General features: G+C 37.3%; 1 protein-coding gene across 1 annotated transcript in view; it reads right to left on the bottom strand.

Annotated features, from left to right (window-relative positions):
* Window positions 1-283: 283 nt before the first annotated feature.
* Window positions 284-19,651, bottom strand: part of UBL3 (ubiquitin like 3) — a 155,099-nt gene continuing 135,731 nt past the window's right edge. Inside the window, exons 3-4 of the mRNA XM_069830538.1 lie at window positions 8,156-8,320; window positions 284-2,555 (exon numbers count right to left, since the gene is read on the bottom strand). Coding sequence (XP_069686639.1) covers window positions 2,491-2,555; window positions 8,156-8,320 — 230 coding nt within the window. The 3' untranslated portion in view covers window positions 284-2,490. The remainder of the gene's footprint in view (window positions 2,556-8,155; window positions 8,321-19,651) is intronic.

Genomic DNA, 19,651 nt, shown 5'->3' with positions numbered 1-19,651 from the left:
ATCATCCATAACAATTCTCGCAGATATAAAAATTATTATTCACTCCTATTAATATTTAAAAGAAGGTGTATGAATGATAAGGAATGTACTTTAGTAGGCTCACAAATCAATATATATATATATATATATATATATATATTTTCTCACGAAATAAATTCGAATTCCAAAGGAGCTGGGGACAGATCTATGACAAGGATATTTATTCATGTGGCAGAAATGGACCTGGATAGATTTACATACAGTAGTGGAAAATGTGGAAAAGTTAACCTGAAAACATAGGAAATATCTTTGTGATCTGAACTTTATTCTCTATTACTACTCCATCTCTGCAGAATAAAATCCTCTCTTGGAGGAAATCACATACCGGGTACGAAACAAAAATACATTAGTACTATAATATTTACAAGTAAACTAGAGAATGTAAATAGACATCTGACAAAAGAAAATGCTTACATTCACTTTGCAGTTTCGTTGCTGAACAGCAAGCATAGACAGAACAACATGCCGTGCACAGTGAGTGACTTTAGTCAGTCAGTCACGGTGCACGAGTCACTTTCCTCCCCCACCCGACTGTCATACTAAACTCGAATCTCGTAACAAATATGGTACACCTGTGGCTAGCCGGGATGGGAAGGGGAATAACATACTTCACTATAGCAGTGAAGAAGGAAAAGGGAGAAGAGAAGAAAACAACTTATATCACTTGGGACACAAATAGCTAATACTAAACACATGCGAACATTTTGAATTGTTTTGTGGTTGATACTAGGAACAAAGTAAACGTCAAAATTTAAATTTCAATTGATCATTCTATATAAAATTATTAATCCCTGATGACAATTAAGAATAAGAGGAAATATCATGCAGATGAAAGTACAGTTTAACTGATAATATATCTGTATATATTATAAGTGTATTTATCTTTATAATATTTATGAACTGCATTTATATAATGTACCAACTTTCCATTCAATAGTTTTTCTCTAGTTATTTACGACGGACATTTTAACACTGGATTAATCGATTTGCACAGAAGTAGGCCACTATTTATGTCATTTTATTTTCTTCCTCCATAACTCATGCCAATTTATTTCAGCATTCAGAAGTTCAACCGTTCAACAGAAGTATAAACTACATAAAAATTACTGTCACATTAAATTTATTTACCACTGACCATCTTACATGAGAACAGATCGACTTAGTCAGCCTGTTACAGCGTGGTCCATGTATAAATAGTGTTGTGGTTTGACCGCTTGGACACAGTTGGTACAGTAACTGGGCGATTTGCTGGGAACTTCATCCTGTGCCAGATCTAGGCCTTAGCATATTGTGACAACAAACATTTAAATAACCAAGTACACTACGTACATTATATTATAATTTTTTCAATGTGTACAATCATGATCAACAAAAACAATGCACCATTCTGTACATTCTTTCAAATTCATTAAAATTTAAAGTTAAGCTATTAGAGCTAAGTCTAATGTCTGGTGCTTTGCTATGTACAGATTTAGAAATGGTGTCACTTGAATGAATTTGGTAATTAATAATAGTACATACGATTTCTTTTCAATTGCGGAAGAGTTCATTTGTATCCAATTTTAAAATTCTTAGGTGTGTTCCCAAAATCATTTGAGATATATATGTATGCTTATGAGGAATTCATTGCTGCCGAATGTGATACTAGAACCACAGACCTGAATGTATACATTAACACTATGTGATGAGATATAACATCTTGTGGTTGAAGCAGTTTGATAAATAGCATGCAAACACATTTTGTCAATTGGCCAGTAAATCCCGCAGTTGACATAACCATACAGATAAAATGAGCAGAATACATTTCTGCATAACAGCTCTGGACAGATAATAAAAATAAGAATTTAACATTTCAGAAAATAATTTGTTCAAGCATAATAAATGTCAAATAATATTATATACATACAATTCTAGAAAAACATCGTAAAAACAAAGAATTCCAAGGATGAAATAAAAAAAAACAATGAAAGGAATATTTTTGTTCCTAGTGAGTAATTAAATGTAAAGAACTAAGAAACAGCTTCATAGCTCCGCAAGGAGTGGCACGACGACCAAATTTCACTGCTCAGCCCCTCGACTGCTTGATCGAATACACACTTAAAGTTCTTTACACTACCTGAATATCACAACAATATGAAAATCTCACAACAAGACTTATGGCAGGCAGGCAGGCGACAGGCAGTTCGATAATATTCCAGCCTGCACAGCAGTCCTGGGTTAACTGTGGTACCAGTACACCGCTTGTTCACTCGTTTGCAGTCACACTGCATGGCAGTCTATGCTGCCACAAACCCGAATCCAATATCAGCACACCATGTCTGGTTAGACCAGAATCCATCCTTCGGCAAAGACCAACTAGCATCACAACATGAGGATACACTCTCTTCTGGAATTCATCAGCCTGGCTCCAGTCAGCTCTTTAATACTTGTACTGGTGCCTGTGGTGCTCGATTACAGGATACAGCACGATGCCGAGCAGCAACTGCTCCCCCCGCCCTTACTCTTCTGCCGTTGGTCTACAAAACAATAGCAATCCAAGTTAGAACTATGTATACATAACAATCACAACATCTTTATTTCACTACTCTCAATAATTTTACACAATAGTTTTTCCTTGATATATAATAAATGAAACGGTTTGTGTTGAAAGTTTCTTTTTCTTCTTGCTTTTCCTGCTATGTGTTAGACCCTATGATCTGTTATGGTCCCAATGCTGCACTTTTAGTTCAAGGCTTCTTTGGACGGCCCAGAGATCTTTCCCCATTTGGATGAAAATGAAGCATGGGTTTAAGGGATTCTACTACAATGCTGTAGATGACCCTTCCAATAAATTATTCTAATTGTGTTTGATGTACTGGATTGCAGATTCTAACTGTAGTTCTTGAATTATATATATATATATATATATATATATATATATATATATATATACACATACATAGAGGGTGGGTGGGAAGTAACTCCTTATTGTAATGTGCTTATAACTTTTGTATATATTAATATTTTTTTATGAAACTTTCTTTACAGTAGTAGAACGTGATCTGTAATGGCTGACCGCATCACAGTGCAGGAGAGAGCTCCGGTTGCCGCCCACTATGAAGTCTGGTGTTCTGTTGTGCTGGGGCAGAGATGGTGGCGGGCAGAGCATGGGCCTCGCGCTACACTGGATCCAAAGACAATCAAGAACTGTCATGCTAAACTGATGACCACAGGATTTGTGGCGGATATTCGTAGAAGTGGCCGTCCCTCAGCATCCAGGTCAGACGAAAATGTGCGAAGGGTTGAGGAAATGTTCACCAGAAGTCCACAAAAATCAACACGACAAGCCAGTCGTGAAAGTGGTCTCTCCCGACACACAATCAGAACTGTGCTGGAAAAAGAATTAAATTTCCGGCCGTGGAAGCCACATTACTGTCAACAGTTATCGCCGGAAGATTGTGACCATCGAATGGAATATGGTGAACTTATGCTAGGTTGGTATGGAGATTGGCCCCAGTTGTTCGAGAATATCATTTGGAGCGATGAAGCAATTTTTCATATTGGAGGGTTTGTGAACCGTCACAATCGTCACTACTGGGCACAGCATGATCCAGGGACAACAGTTGAAAAGTCTCAAAGCCGCCCTGAGGTCACAGTTTGGTGTGGCATTACATCCAACAAACTTGTGGGTCCGTTCATTCTTCGAGACACCATGAACTCTGAACGGTACCTAGCCATGTTGGAAGATGAAGTTTGGCCAATTGTTTCCACCTGGGATATTATCAATGACGTAATTTGGATGCAAGATGGAGCCCCACCACATTTTGCACTCAACGTCCGTGACTGGTTAGACCGACATTTCCCAGGACGTTGGTTGGGTCGCCGTGGTCTGCATGAGTGGCCAGCACAGAGTCCCGACCTCACCCCGTGCGACTTCTTTTTGTGGGGTTGGGTGAAGGAAGAAGTTTATCGCACCAAACCACGAACTTTGGATGAAATGGAAGATCGTCTACGCCAAGTCCTCAATAACATACCACAGGAATTCCTGCACAAGTCAATTGAAAGTATCCCTCGCCGGTTACGAACATTAGTGGAAAATGCTGGAGCATATGTGGAGTTTTAAGTTAATCCATAGACTCCTACCATGTTAAACTACAAAGCAAAATTTGTTCCAGTCAAATAGAATAAATATTAACAGATTTATAACCATATTACAATAGGGAGTTACTTCCCACCCACCCTGCATATATATATATATATATATATATATATATATATATATATGTTCCTGTTTTATACGTATAATTAGAAGTTGATCTCATAAATCACATCTCGTTAGATATTATTCTACTTTCATCCTTCCCTTTAATTGTCCATGCTTCACTACCATAGCAAGGTTTGGTAAAAGCGTATTGTAGTATTCCTCTTACTATGACGGGATTTATTATCCTATTTATCATTCCCTTTGTTTCTGTAAATTTGAGAATTTTTTTCTGTTTTAAATTAAAATTGGTATAAATGCAGATACTGGCCCAAATATGACACGTGAGAAATGTAATGGGGTTTACTGATGGAGCACTGTAACCTTACAGAATACATTTACAGAATTGGACTCTATATGTAGGCTTAGTAGGTTAGAAGAAAATACCATTTGACATGCAATCTCTTAATGTGATTCTACAGTATATACCAGATGGTATCGGAAATATGGGACAAGGAATGCCCCATTGGATCCTTGATACTGAAGAGTTCGGGTCTAATCTAATCCACCTACTGTTCTATTCTATTCTATTCTGGTTCTTCTTCTGTTCCTTTTCTTCCCCTTTTGTCTTTCTTCTCCTTATAGATTATGATGTCTCTTCGGGTCTCGCAACTTACCTTGAGAGCCCAATAAACAAACGACCTCTAGGTCTGTAGTTTAAAAGCAGCTTTGATATTACTGTATCAGTTATTCAGTTCAAAAGCAGTCACCAGATTTCATTGTACGTGATAGTATTTTCACATACTGGTCCTGCTTATAGTTTTTTTCTGATGTCATTTTTTAAAATCTGCCCTTTTTCCACACATTTCAATGGGTTACAGAAAATGTATTTCCGCCTTTTGAATTAACATCGTATCTTTTATAGTTGTCCATGCAATAGTACTGGTACACTCATTATACAGGGTCTGGCAGAAACAATAAAGGCTTTTTAAAGTGATATATGTTTTAAATCCAATACATATGAAAACTATAGTGGTACATACTTAAACTACACATCTTGGAATTTCATATGCACAATTCACTTTTTGAACAGAACATCATTTAAATGCGCACCATCACTTTCAACATACTGTTGTACGTGGCTTCGAAAGTTATTCATTACATGTTGCATGTCTCTGGTTGAACCTCTCTTATTGCCTCGTGGATTCCCTCCTTTAATTGTTCCAAGTTTTGAGGCCTGGTGTTGAAGACTGTGTCCTTCAGTTAGTCCTACAAGAAGAAGTCAGGGACTGTTAGGTCTGGGGACCAAGCTGGCCATGGTACATCTCCAAAGTGAGAAATTAGATGCCCTTGGAACAAATTGTACACAACTGCCATAATGATTCATGCAGTATGAGCGGTTGCCCCATCCTGCTGGAACCATAGATTTTCATGCTCATGGAGCTCTGGCACAAGAAAAGTTTGTAGCGTATGCCTGTGATGTTGAGAATTTACAGTAACAGCTTCACCATCTTCATCCTCGAAGAAATACAGCCCGATTATTGTGGAAGACGACACAGCACACCACATTGTCGCTTTAGGATAATGAAGAGGACGCTGATGCAAGACACATGGATTTCCTTTTTTATCATTTTTCCCTTCACAATTCTTGAACTTCATTTTTCTCACGCTCCATCTCACAGGAATCAGGAATTCAATGTCAATTTTACTCACATGTATTTCATACAAGGTCATGTGTTTGTATTCTTTGGATAATCATAATAACGTTCCTATTTCTTTTATCTTTAAAATCCAAAGTTTTAACATTACTATACCATAACATTATATTTTACACTTTTAGACTAAACTTAAAAAAAGACACGGGGAGGGAAGAGGGAGAGAGTTTTTATCTTATTTATGGTTTAAAACAGTGGTATCCAATCTATTTTTTACTTTCGTACCAACAAACTGCATTGCAATGATATGATCGATGCTGTACGCAAAATAAATGATTATAATTATTAACATACAGTAGTTAGTCATGCAATAATAATAGCAACGAATTGTGTAAAATGTTAGTGAAGCAAGGAAAAATAAGAGTTGATATTATAAAAGAAAATATCAACAAATATAATAAAATAAATATGTCCTCATTTTACATACCTACTCAGTGGAATGGATGGATTTGTTTCTTTGAAACTACGAGGTTGAGTCAAAAGTAATCTTAATATATTTTATATTGCGACATCATGTACAATAGAATTGAAAACACTTTTCAATGTAGTCACTCCCACATTCAATGCATGTATGCCAGCATTTCACTAATGCCTGTATTCCACGAAAAAAAAAATTCCACGAAAAAAAAATTCTTGTGACTGTGTTACCACTCATGCACCATCTCTTTCACTTCGCCATTGTGGAACTTCTTGCCACCTAGTGTCTCTTTGAGGGGTCCAAACACATGGTAATCACTCGGTGCTAGGTCCAGTGAATAAGCAAGATGCAGTACACACTGAAAACGAAGATCCACAATTTATAGTGCAGTTGCATGAGCTGTGTGTGGCCTTGCGTTTTCATGCTGAAAAAGCATACCAGTAGTGAGCAAATCGCCTGCTTTGACCTGATTGTGGGTTTCAAATGGTTTTGAAGCAGATCACAATACGATTCGCTGTAAACATTGCGTCCAATGCTCCAAGAACGTGAGCATCACTTTGCAGGCTGACAGAGCTGTACGAAACTTCTTTGGTTTTGAAGATTATGAATGCCGCCACTCCTTGCTATTTTTTGTTATTTAACGACACTGTATGAACTACTAGGTTATTTAGTGTCGATAGGATTGGTGATAGCGAGTTGAGGCCGAGGATTCGCCATAGATTACCTGACATTAGTCTCATGTTTGGGGAAAACCTCGGAAAAACCCAACCAGGTAATTAGCCCAAGCGGGGATCGAACCCGTGCCCGAGCGCAACTCCGGATGGCAGGCAAGCACCTTAACCAACTGAGCTACACCGGTGCCCACATCCTTGCTGGCTCGCTTTGTCCCTGGTTGATAGTGGTGGACCCAGCATTTCTCACCAGTGACTATACGCTTTAAGAAACCATCTCCTATGGCTTCATAATGCTGTAGCAGTGTTTCACACACAACCACACGACGTTCTTTCAGTTCAGGTGTGAGTTGTTTTGGTACCCCCTGGCAGACATTTTGTGGTACTGTAGCACATCGTGAATGAGCACAGCCATGATTAATGTTCAATTCCACAGCCACCTCGTTAACAGCTGTTCGCCAATTTTCTCGGATCACTTGAATCACTGCAGCAATAGTGTCTGGCGTAGTCACAGTGTGTGGTCGACTGAGCAAACTGCATCAGTCACAGTTGACAGTCCACTTTTAAAATTTCTGTGCCACTCATAAACTTGCTGAAGCGACATACAGAATCCTCATACTGCCTCTTCATCCTTCGGTGAATGTCTGTTGGTTTCTCACTTTCACTACCCAAAAACCCCTCTGTTCCTCCCTCGTGCATGTTTTCAAGATGAACATCTTGCTGTAGTTGCTGACATTACATTTCCCATTAGCTCGCACTGCTATCCTCAGCAGGATAGTATACATATATTTATTATTTATATGTGTAGTACAAGTGTCTACTACAAGATTCGGATTATTACAATATTAAGGTTACTTTTTGACTCAGCCTCGCAGAAGTTCTATGTGTGGACGAATGCTGGTGAGAGAAAGGATGATGAGGGGTTCTGGATTCATCCGATTTCTGTGTTTGGTTTTTATTGATGTCAGCGCTGAGAAGCTTTGTAATTGTAATGTAATTCAGTTCTTGCCTACCCCTTGAGACAATCCCTCAGGAGTACGTGTATCACAGATTGAATACCACTGGTTTAAAACATTTTGTAAATTCAGCTTTATCAATGTATCAACTATGATCTTGAAAACGTTATCATTACCTTGCGAATTGGGTTCTGGCAGGTTTTCCCGTGGCACCAAGTGCATGACAGTGGTTTTTCCGAAGGGTAAACCAAGTGCCCCCAACGTGACATTGCTATGGAGGAAGCGACCTTGGTAGATCAGTCGCAAAATTTCCGCTTTTGCCACTGCCTCCTCAGCCCAATCTGAAACAGCAACATAATAATATAACAATTCCTTTAGAGGTTGAGAATCAACAGAAATCCTCGAATTTCCAGTCAGTATGACACAAAGACACCACCTGCGACAACAATCAACATACTGAATACACAAACACTGTAACACAAGAAGGATATAATATGAGAGGTCTAGTGTCAAAATGTGTCATATTAAATTAAAAAAAAAAAATCGAGTTATATTATGTATTTTGGAATACTTTCTAACACCTACCACATGCTGGCTTTCTCAAGGTGAACTACATCCCATGTATAATACATAGTAAAGACTGCAGTTACTTTCAAAACCTGCTACATGCCAGGAAAATTCTGGTTGCTTCACTTTCAAACCCTGTCACATCACTGGAAGTTACTTAATTGCATGAACTCAGCTTCATTGGTTACTCAACATAACACGCGAATCAGTTTGTTACAGTACCGTTATGTAGCAGGTGTCGTTCTCAATGGAAAATTTGAAAATGATATTTACTGTGTACTATAAAAAGGTCACACAAGGATTATAAGGTTTATTTTTGTTAATATTTAATGTGTAATATTGTAACACTTGTGATGTCGAGGAAGTATAAGCCTATGTAACTCTCTCTCTTTTTTTTTAAGGGCATCAGTCAATTGATGTAAATTTTTGGGAAACCAACAAAAACAATATTAAGGGGTTTAAAAAATAATAATTGTATTTTTTTCTGACTGTTAATAATGTACCTATGTTATATTTTGAGAAGAGTTTTTAATATATAAACGATTTCTTTTTCAAGAATTTCCTTAATTTTCACACGATGGAAATAAGTCATGTCCTTCCAAAAAACAAATGGATTCAATTATTTAGTTCGAAATGAAATGTATATTATATATGTAGGCCAATATATTTCCTTAAACTATGTAATACATTTATTTGTTCTCAATTAATTTTGTAATAAATTGCGTGTAATTTTCGATTACTGAACTGTACTGCTGCTTTGTCAATGCAGTAGCTCGGTTCCAATTCACTTAACCTTGGGGTACACTCGTATATACTACGTTTCAACATTACTTTATAGTGTATCGAATATGAATGAGGTCTCGTACTTTATAGTACTCCAAAACCCTTGTCTTGCTTATAAGGAAGGAAAACAAGTGCACAACTAACAAACGACGGGGACATCTTGTTGTCACGACCATAATGATTCATTACACTTGTATCAACAGTGGTCGTGTTACATTGGTAAACAGGAATGCAGTTCCCTTAGGGTGTCGGTGACAATTTCGTCACCTCCCGCTGCTGACAGGCTAAAGGGATTCTCGTTTGAGTTAAGGGAAGTGTCAAGGGCCTTGACGTCGATCTCTGACCTAGTTAGCACGTGCTTCCATCGCAACACCTCTTTGCGTACTGCATTGATTATAGACTTTATATCAGGTACGAACACGTTCAATGCGGAGTAAAGGACAGTCTTTTGGTGAAAAATACTCGTGGGCTCTAAAAAAGACGCACGCACGCACGCACGCACGCACACACACACACACAAAAACTAGCGCCATTTTTTCTCGCAAATCAACCTGTCTTCTACGAGGACTGGATAAAAAGTAATAGCAACAGTGCTATAATTTTGAAATGACTTTATTATCAGAGGAAACACCATTTACATTTCTTCAATGTAATCGACCCCTATGTTCACCGCCTTCTAGCATAATAATTGTTAAAGGTATCATACACAAATGCCATAGGGCAGTCACTTCGGGACAGAGATTGACGTGCTGATATAGAGCGCGGCAAACAAGACTTGATATTGGTAACGTGCTCGCTTGCTCACCATCGGAATTGATAAACAATACAAAATGTCTGGCATTTTCCATTTATAAACGCTGACTTAAAAATAAATTTGTCAACACTGGCTTCTTCTGCGCTTGAACGACTATGACTCATTTTTTAAATATGAGTTCTCAGAACTATATCTTTGGTTTCTCCATTCAATAATGTACAGTTACCCTGAAAAAGAATGAGATGATTCTTGGTCGTCGGAAGTTAAAGTTCTACAGCGCAGTTCACTCGATATCGACGTAGGGATACATAACATGACAGATAGTACAAGAATTGTTACAAGGACCACAACAAGGACAAGGACCAGAATAAGGATCACGAAGAAGACTGCCATTTAAGGCCAGGATTTCACAACATAGCTCGAGTCCCAAAATATCATTGCTTCACTGTACCGAATGGCAAATGCCTGCTAAGGGATCTACATTCTGGACTGCTGCTATCACTGTCTTGTCTCGGTAGCTCATATAGTAGCGTGCCGGTTCCATTGTATAACCGAAACGTCTCGTGTTCGATCCCAGGTAAAACTTTTTTTTTATTGAGGTGTAATTAATTTGTTCAGAGTTCCTCGACTGTCTAATTTGTCGAAAAATATGGAATAATTTATGCCCAATTTCTGGGTCTTACAAGTGGGCTGAACCTCGTCAAAAAAAATAAATCTTACTTGGAAGTTAAAAATATTCTTCCTCAAACAAAAATCATAAGAAACAAAAAGAGACCTGTTAACTTAAAATCTTGTCCACATGCCATCAGCTTCTATTACAGCTCTAAGTCGATCCGGCATGGATGTCACGAGATTGTGGAATAAGTTCTGATCCCCGGCGAGATCTTCCCAGGTGTCAACAACTTGATCCCACAATTCGTCTCGATTTCGAGGGCGTCGGTGGGCATATGTGGCTATCCTTCTCTTTTTCAATTCCGCCCATAAATTTTCGATGACATTCAAATCAGGTGACTTCGGAGGCCAATTAATGATTTCGATCTCGGGTCTCCTTTGAAACCATCTTTGAATGCTTGCAGCATAGTGCACGGGATGGTTATCCTGCTGGAACAGCAATGTTCCTTCGGGAAAACGTTCTCGGGCGGAGGGAAGGAATATATTTTCTAGAATGTGCTCGTAAGTTTCCGCATTAAACCGGCCATCGATGCGTTCTATAACGCCAGGTCCATCGTAAGACATCCACCCCCAACACGATATGCTAAAGCGCCCCGATCTTTCACGTCGGTGCACTTAGCGCTGATCATGTCGGAGACCATCCTCACGATAGACATGGACAGGACCTTCGTAATCACTCGAGATGGTTGTTTCGTCGGAGAAAATTACATTTCTCCAATCGAAATCCACTCGATTGGTAGCGAAGGCAAGACGGTCGACAGCTTGTGCTTCCCCCAATATTTCCATTTGCGCAGCCCTCCGGCTCCTAATACCGCGGTTCCTCAACCTGCTGATCACAGTCTGTGAAGAGCCGGGAAAGTTAGATGCTGCTCTTATTTCGTTAGCAGTCAGAAAGGGGTCCTGTCGAACTGTCTCGAATAAAAGAGCATCCTCTTCCAATGAAGAAATCCGCGGACGCCCAGGAATAGGGCGATTTTCGACCTCCCCAAAACTTTGGTAACGATGAACCCATCTCGCGGCTGTACTTCCAGGAACACCGACCAAACGGCCAGCAGATCTAGCCCCATATCCAGCCTCAACTAGAGCTATAACTCGCTGTCTCATGTCACGTCGGTTCGCCATTACGATGAGAAATGAGAGATGACGATAATACTTTAGTGTAGACAATGACTATTTAACATGATATAGAATTATTGAAATAAGAGGCATCTTGCATAGTAAGAGTTAATAAATCAACCCTAAATTAAATATCTAAATAACAGGATATAACAGGAAGTCCAATTGTTGCGAAACTAATCAAATTAAATCTAATTACATTAAATAAACAAACCCCAAGTTATGACACCACATTGCTACAGCTAAATTGTATGTTATTAACATAAGCATTGAATAGGTCCGTGGTTGTGCGTTGGACGACAAAACCAAACATCGAAAGTTCGAATCTTGCCGAGGAATGTAACTTCTTGCTTTTTATAATGTAAATCAGACTTATAACTACAATCATTCATATTTCTTACATTATTTATTAATATTTATAGCCAACATTGAATTTGTAAAGAAAAGACTTTAGAAATCTCATATGGAATTTGTGATCTGTAGTGACATAAACATAGATTATCTCTCGGAACTTTTCCGTAAAAGTAAATTAAATTCACTCCTTGAAACTGGAAACCTTATTCGTAGGATCATTTTCCCATAGCATACAAGCTGAAATAACACAGCCATTGATAAACGTTTTGTACACAGAATTAGACTGAATTCCTATTCGACAGAACCTATAATCAATGGCTTGTCTGACCATGATAAACAAATCCTATGTGTTTCCAATGTCACTGAACAATTTCAAAATATTAATTTAAAAACTAAGAAAGGATCGTAATTGCTGTATCTAGTGATTATTTACATTTATGTCTACAAAATGAATCTTGGAAAAACATATATGATACTGGTACTACTAATATTAAGAGTAAATATATTGAATTTTTCACTTAATTTCATAATCACTTCAGTGGATGTTCTCCACTCAATGTTGTGAAAAAATTCAAAAGTTAAAACATGTAGATAACGCAGGGACTTCAAAATCTCATGTATTAAAAAGAAGAATCTATATGTAATGAGTTGCAATGTAATGATCTTCATGTTCTTAAATACTGCAAGAAGTACAGTGTAATTTATAAAAAATTATGAAAGAGGGAAATAGAATATATTTGAGTAGAAAAGTACAAAATTCAGATAATGCAATTAAACCTATTCGTAATATTATTAAATTTAAACTTGTAGATATCCTAAGAAAGAAAATATTTTTTCATTAAAACCAATGATTATAAAGTAGAGGATCCCAAATCTATTGCAAATTCTTTTAACGTATTATAGTATATAGTACAGAAATATTATTGACAACTTAAACATTCAAGATTTTGCAAAAGATACTGCAATTGGTTACTTAACAGATGTATTTAATAATTATTATTAATATATGTAATTAGTCAATAACTGCAACAGTGCTTATACATTCAATCATAACATGAATAAAATTGAATGCAAACACGTAGATAAAATAGTTAAAATTAACTGCAGGGGTGAGAATGAAATAATCCAAAGCCATACTTTTAACAAAAATTGTTTTTTGCGAGTGCATTTCTTACACATATGGGAAAGCTATTAATAAATTATTGTAATAATTACTCAACAAATGACATAGCCTAAGGACTCTAAACCTTTGTAAAAGTTTGTCTATTATTATATATTTTTTTAATTTCATTTTAATTGTTAGTTTTTAATATATATGCATTTACATTGTATATATGTGTGTGTATAAATGCATTCATTAGATTAACGTTTATAATATTATAACTTGTAATTTTGTATTGTTTGCGATCATTAACACTTAATCTCAGGACTTTGTAAAACTATATTTCAACGTGACTTAGCTATTTCAACGTTATTTAGACAAAAAAAATTGTTGTGTAGACTAAGAATCGAACTCGCACTCTTCTACACAACACGCAGAAGTCTTACCGTCTGAGCTATGGAAACGACATGAAAGCTTTCCTTTCTGTGCGGAGTGTCGATCTAGTCATGAAGGTCCATTGTCGATTTAACTACACGATTTATGTATATATTTATCTTTTATTTACGTAATATCATATTTTTTGCAGTTTTTTAATTGAATTTCGGAACGATACTAGTAACAAACCAAATAGCCTGAATTTAAGTAACTCAATATTCGTTATCTTGTGTATCGGTGCTCTAGTCTCCGATCATGCGCAGTGTCTTACATCTGAGACTTAGGAATATTCAATCGTCTCATCCTTTTCCAGGGAAACTGTACATTCTCCACACTAAAATCTCAAGTGTTGAAAGAGAAAATAATTACATTGTGGAAGTCTATGACTTGCTCATGTCAATTCTCGTTTGTTTGCATGCCAGGCTGAAAAATCAATTGCTGCCACTAAAAGTAAAACGGTTATTAAATTCAGTTTCTCAAAATGAATTCCACATAGAATGTAAATATTTTCATGAAAATGTAACTAATTTCTATGAAATTTGAATAGAATACCTTAGGAAGTGGTCAATACCTATGGAAGAATTTAACTGCTTTCAATGGTTGAAGCTCAAGGATATAAAAACTTAAAGTTTGATTACCTATTGGAAGGTATTGAATTCTTACATTCTAAAAATGTCTACTGATGATTCTAAGCTATTCGATCAATTCTGTAATGTACAAAGTTATACCAATCAAGTCAATTTTGAACCAGAAACAGATTTAACTTTAGATAAACAATGGTGCAAATTCAATTCCGAAAGTTCTACCAGTACTGAAACTTTCTTAGAACTCCTAAAAAATATGTTGATTCTATTTCTCTATTCAAAGTTACAATGGAAGTGTTGAGAGTATTTTCCCTAATATCTGCCCAATGGACTAACGGAAGAAATCTCATGCTAAGAGAAAAGGACATGTCCTGTGAACAGTTTCATACTTACTTGTTACAAGATACAAATTCATTTCTTCAGATTCTTATGCATACAGTGGGTTCCAGAGATAAGTACAGATGTAATACTGATCCAGAAACTAGTGAGAAAACTGACTAATGGGAGCCAATATTTTTTAGCATTAATTTTTTGCAGGCTAATTTATAAAATGCTGTTTTTCTTTTCAACAATGTCCTCTTATTTTATATTCCATGTCCTATTATAGAATTTCTTCTTATGATAACTCTAGTCTTGTATGTCGTGCTCTGTATTACTCACCAATAACAACAATCTGCGGAAATCATAAGTATTATGACAAGCTTGTATAGGTTAGTTGTGGTGGCCTATATAATGAAAATTTCCAAGTTCTGTTTTTGTTATAACATTTTTTGTTTGTATATTTTGCGCTCTTCGTTCTGAGCGCCCTGGGCTAAAATTCCTTCGGAGTGAACGAAACACATCTTATTTTTTTTCTCTATTCAATAGTCACTGTTGAATAAAGTAGGCTATATAAACAAACACATGTATCAGATATATTTTGACATATTTGAGAGATTGTAGATGAGAACTAAGGTATTTTTTTAAAATAAGAACGCGTGTCTGGAAATATCTGAATTTGAATATATTCAGTCGGGTATGTGCATTAAATGGTATGTAAGGGAAATTCATTGAAGCATACGTTGCAGTTTTCTCGGGGTATTACAATTTCCCTATATCTTTCTACCAATACTTCCCCTCATTCATCTATCATCAGCAATAATTAAAACTAGGCTGGGTAAGTCTTGGGGTTAGTACGAGTCACCAATGCTGAAGGACTTGGGACTTGTGGCTCCGGGGCCCTAGGTCTTATCAGATACTCGTCTGGGTTAGGATCTGGAGATCAGGGCTGAGGCAGGCTGGTTCACCTGTCAGCACTGCATTCACGAGTGCCGTCCAGCCCACCTGTCGAATTTGGGCAATCATCGTATATATATAGGGCATACAGTAGGTCAATGCATGGTGCACTCTACTATAGGCGGGAATGCTGGTGGTGGGGGTTGTAACATCAGAAAGCCAGCAAGCTGTGTGGAGATCTGTTAGGCCTCGGAGCAGTGCGGAATGAGTTTTATATATAATGTATAATATGGGAAAATAATCACTTCATGAAAGTTATCGATGGCAAAGTAAATGGTATAGAAAAATGGGTTGTATTGCAACTAGATGATGATATATACGTTAATGAAGGAATAGATTACAGGCCTGAAAAAAATCACGACCACCTGACAGGGGAAAAACACAAAAAGCTATAGATAAAGATCCAAATAAAAAATGACTGACTCATGCAAAACAGAACGATGAGGTAGAATAAAAAAAAAAACATTTTATTTATAAAACAGAGTGAGCAGAAATGGCGATAGAATCGGAAAGAAATGGCTGGAATAGCGAAATATGGGGCAAGCTACTAGCTTCATCCATACGAACAGAAGAGAAACAACAAAAACTTAGCTCGATTTGCTTCTCAGAATTTCCGCTAAGTTCATACTTGCATCATAATTACTAGCATACCCAACACTGTACATCACTTCCTACTGTCGTTTTTACAGCAAGCGGAAAATTTAATTTACTGTTTCAGTTGAAATAAAAATACACTAAAAGTGGAACACGTATTTTTCCTTATTAATATTGTAATATCAAAAACGGCGTACTTATATAATGTGTACAGTGTACTCGAATTCCTTGAACAAAAAATGACGGGCAACTGCTATGCTGTTTGACTCAATAAATGGACTTCAAAATTTGGAGCAGCGATGCCCTCACTACTAGAGACCTTACTTTGTGGTTTTGTGTAACATCGGTTATGGCAATTACACAATCACACTTTCGTCAGTCTATAATGATGAGTAGCTATCAAAACACTTTAATACGAACTATTCAGAAAACAGCAGAAGAAACAATAGGATACAGAGAAGGAGCGACAACGAAGACACCTTGGGTCACAGGGAAAATGTTGGAGACGATGGAGGAAAGAAGAAAATGGAAAAACATAAACACGGAAGAAGGTAGAAGAAACTACAGGAAACTAAACAACGAACTAAGAAGAGAAACTGATAAGCCCAAGGAAGATTGGATGAAAGAGAAATGCAAAGAAGTAAAGGATCTAGAGAGAAAAGGAAGATATGATTATTTTGTACCGCGAAGTTAAATTATTAGACTTCACAAATAAGAACAGAAAATTCATGTGGTTGATAGAAGACGAAATAGGAAATGAAATAACAGACAAACAAGGAATATTGAACACATGGACGGAATATGTAGAGGAGTTATATGAGACAGGGAATCGTCCAGATGAGTTAGCCATAGAAGACGAAGCAACCGTATCAGAAGACGAAAAAGGATTTTCTATTTTAAGGGAAGAAATTGAACTAGGACTTAGGGAAATGAAGAATGGGAAAGCAACAGGAGTTGATGGAATCCCCATTGAGTTAGTGAAATGCTTGGGTGAAGACAGAAAGAAATCCTATCATTATGCACCGAAATATATGCGAAAGGCGAATGACCAGAAGATTTTACGGAGACGGTGTTGCTGCCAATACCGAAGAAAAATAATGCCAAGAAATGCAAGGAGTTCAGGATTATCAGCCTGATATCGCACTCGGCGAAGGTTCTCCTGCGAATACTGAATCGACGTTTATATTCTAATATGAAAGGACGATTAGAAGAAGAGCAGTTTGGCTTCACAAAAGGAAAAGTTACAAGAGATGCAAATGGACTACTACGAACAATCAGCGAAAGATACCTAGAGAAGAATAAAGAAGGTTTATACTATTTGTGGATCTATAAAAGACGTTTGACATAGTGGATTGGAACAAACTGATGGACATCCTGCAGAAAATAAGTGTGGACTGGAAAGACAGGAGACTGTTCAGTAACCTACATATGAAACAACGATTCAAAGTCAGGATAGGAGAAGAAAATATGTGTGAAGGATGTGAAATAGGGAGAAGAGTACGACAAGGATGTCCTTTATCATCTACCCCAGTGGTCGTTGGTAGTCAGCACTCACTGAAATGGGCAAAGGGTAACCGAAGCCGTCCCGTGTGCACCGTCGTGCAGCAGGAAGAGGTAGAGAGCATACCCGCTAGCAGCTACGAGTGCACCATGGTGCAGTGTCTTCTCCGCGGGTAAGAGACGCTAGCCCCAGGGTGCTCTGTGCTGACGACCGCTAATCTACCCTATTCAACATCTACAGTGAAACCTCTCCTTACGGACACCCCCAAGATACGGACACTCTTCATATACGGACAGATTTTTATGTTCCAACTGAAATAATATAGAAATAATGATGAATTTAACTCTCGTTTACGGACATTCTCAGACACGGACACAGACAGCTGTTTCACAGTCCTAAAGCTTGCTTTACCTCTGACTACGGACAGGACTTGGATTTCAAGACATAATGTATTACAAAAATGGAAGATTTAATTTTGAGAACTGTACAGAAATTCTTTAACATGAAAGAAGACAATAAGGGTCTCGTAGGCTACCACTAGCCCAGCCGGCTACCCCTTGCTCGCTGTAAATGGGTGAATAAACAAAATCATAAAATTTAACCTGTCTGATGGGTCCAGGTTTCCGCGATCGTGAAATTGTATTCGACACATGATAGGGTTAATAGGATTATTCTCTTCACTTCAATCAGTTGTACTGTTTCGAGAGACATGGCACCTGAATGTAATAATACATTATGCAACGAGCCTATAATGGTAGCAATTAAGACGCGAGTATGTTTGTTTATGAAACGAGCGCAAGCGAGTTTCATAATTTTCATACGAGCGTCTTAATTACCATTATAGGCAAGTTTCATACGACTTTTTATGCTCGACCATATTTTTAACTTGAAATTATTCATAAGTATTCATGTTATGGTTATCGAAGTGAGGAGCGGAACTGACCTTCTAAATTGTGAGATGTGCGCAGAAGCGAAAGTATTGATTTTTTCCGAGGAACGAATGTCATTGACCTTGATATAATCTAGAGAATAACATGAACATTAATCTTGATATAACCTGGAAATTGATTTAGAATTGAAAAACGAGATGACAAATTTAATTTATTTGAATATTATTTACAATTAACGCTAATTATTATAATAACAGAACATAACCTTCTGCGACAGTATTGGATTTCCAGCCTCCGTGACGTTTCGCTAGTTGTCTTTCGATTGCATATCCGAGAATAATCGATACTTGCGCTTTTATAATGCTACAATGGTGATTTCTCATTGGCTGAACAACTGAACTATAATGAATAGGTGCACTTTAATGAGGTGCATTAAAGGGCTACTACCAGGTATATAATTAGGCTACTACATTTCGGCATGGTCGAGCATAAAGGTTAATTTGAAAGCTGTAAATTACAGTACTGCATAACTGTAGACCTAGAATAAAATTGCCTTGCACAGTACTCTATTTTCCTTTTTCGGTCTTATCTACTGTAGTTCAAAATTGCAAAGAATTTACTGTAGTACAGCAGACTATATTTAGAATTAAACTACAGTAATACATTTCATTTAACGCGCTAAGGGATACATAATGCATATTATAAATTTACTGTTAGATTGGGGAGCCTCCCTCCTAATTAAGGACACCTCCCAGATGCGGACATATTGTTACGTCCCTTCAATGTCCGTAAATGAGAGGTTTCACTGTACTTGGAGGATTTGTTGAAGAACTGTTTTCAAAACATGGGAGGGGTAAAAGGAGGAGGAAGAAGAATGAAGTGCATATATTTGCTGATGATATGGCGTTGTTAGGAGAAGAGTAGACGATACTAAGGAATATGCTACAGAAGCCAAATAACAGCTGTGAACAGTATGGGATGAAGATGAATGCAAACAAGACGAAAACCATGGGTGTCGCAAAAAAAAAAAAAAAAAAGAAGAAGG

The sequence above is a fragment of the Periplaneta americana genome, chromosome 1 (genome assembly GCF_040183065.1).
Source record: "Periplaneta americana isolate PAMFEO1 chromosome 1, P.americana_PAMFEO1_priV1, whole genome shotgun sequence".
In the NCBI taxonomy this organism is placed as follows: domain Eukaryota; kingdom Metazoa; phylum Arthropoda; class Insecta; order Blattodea; family Blattidae; genus Periplaneta; species Periplaneta americana.
This window is presented reverse-complemented; position numbering and strand designations above follow the sequence as displayed.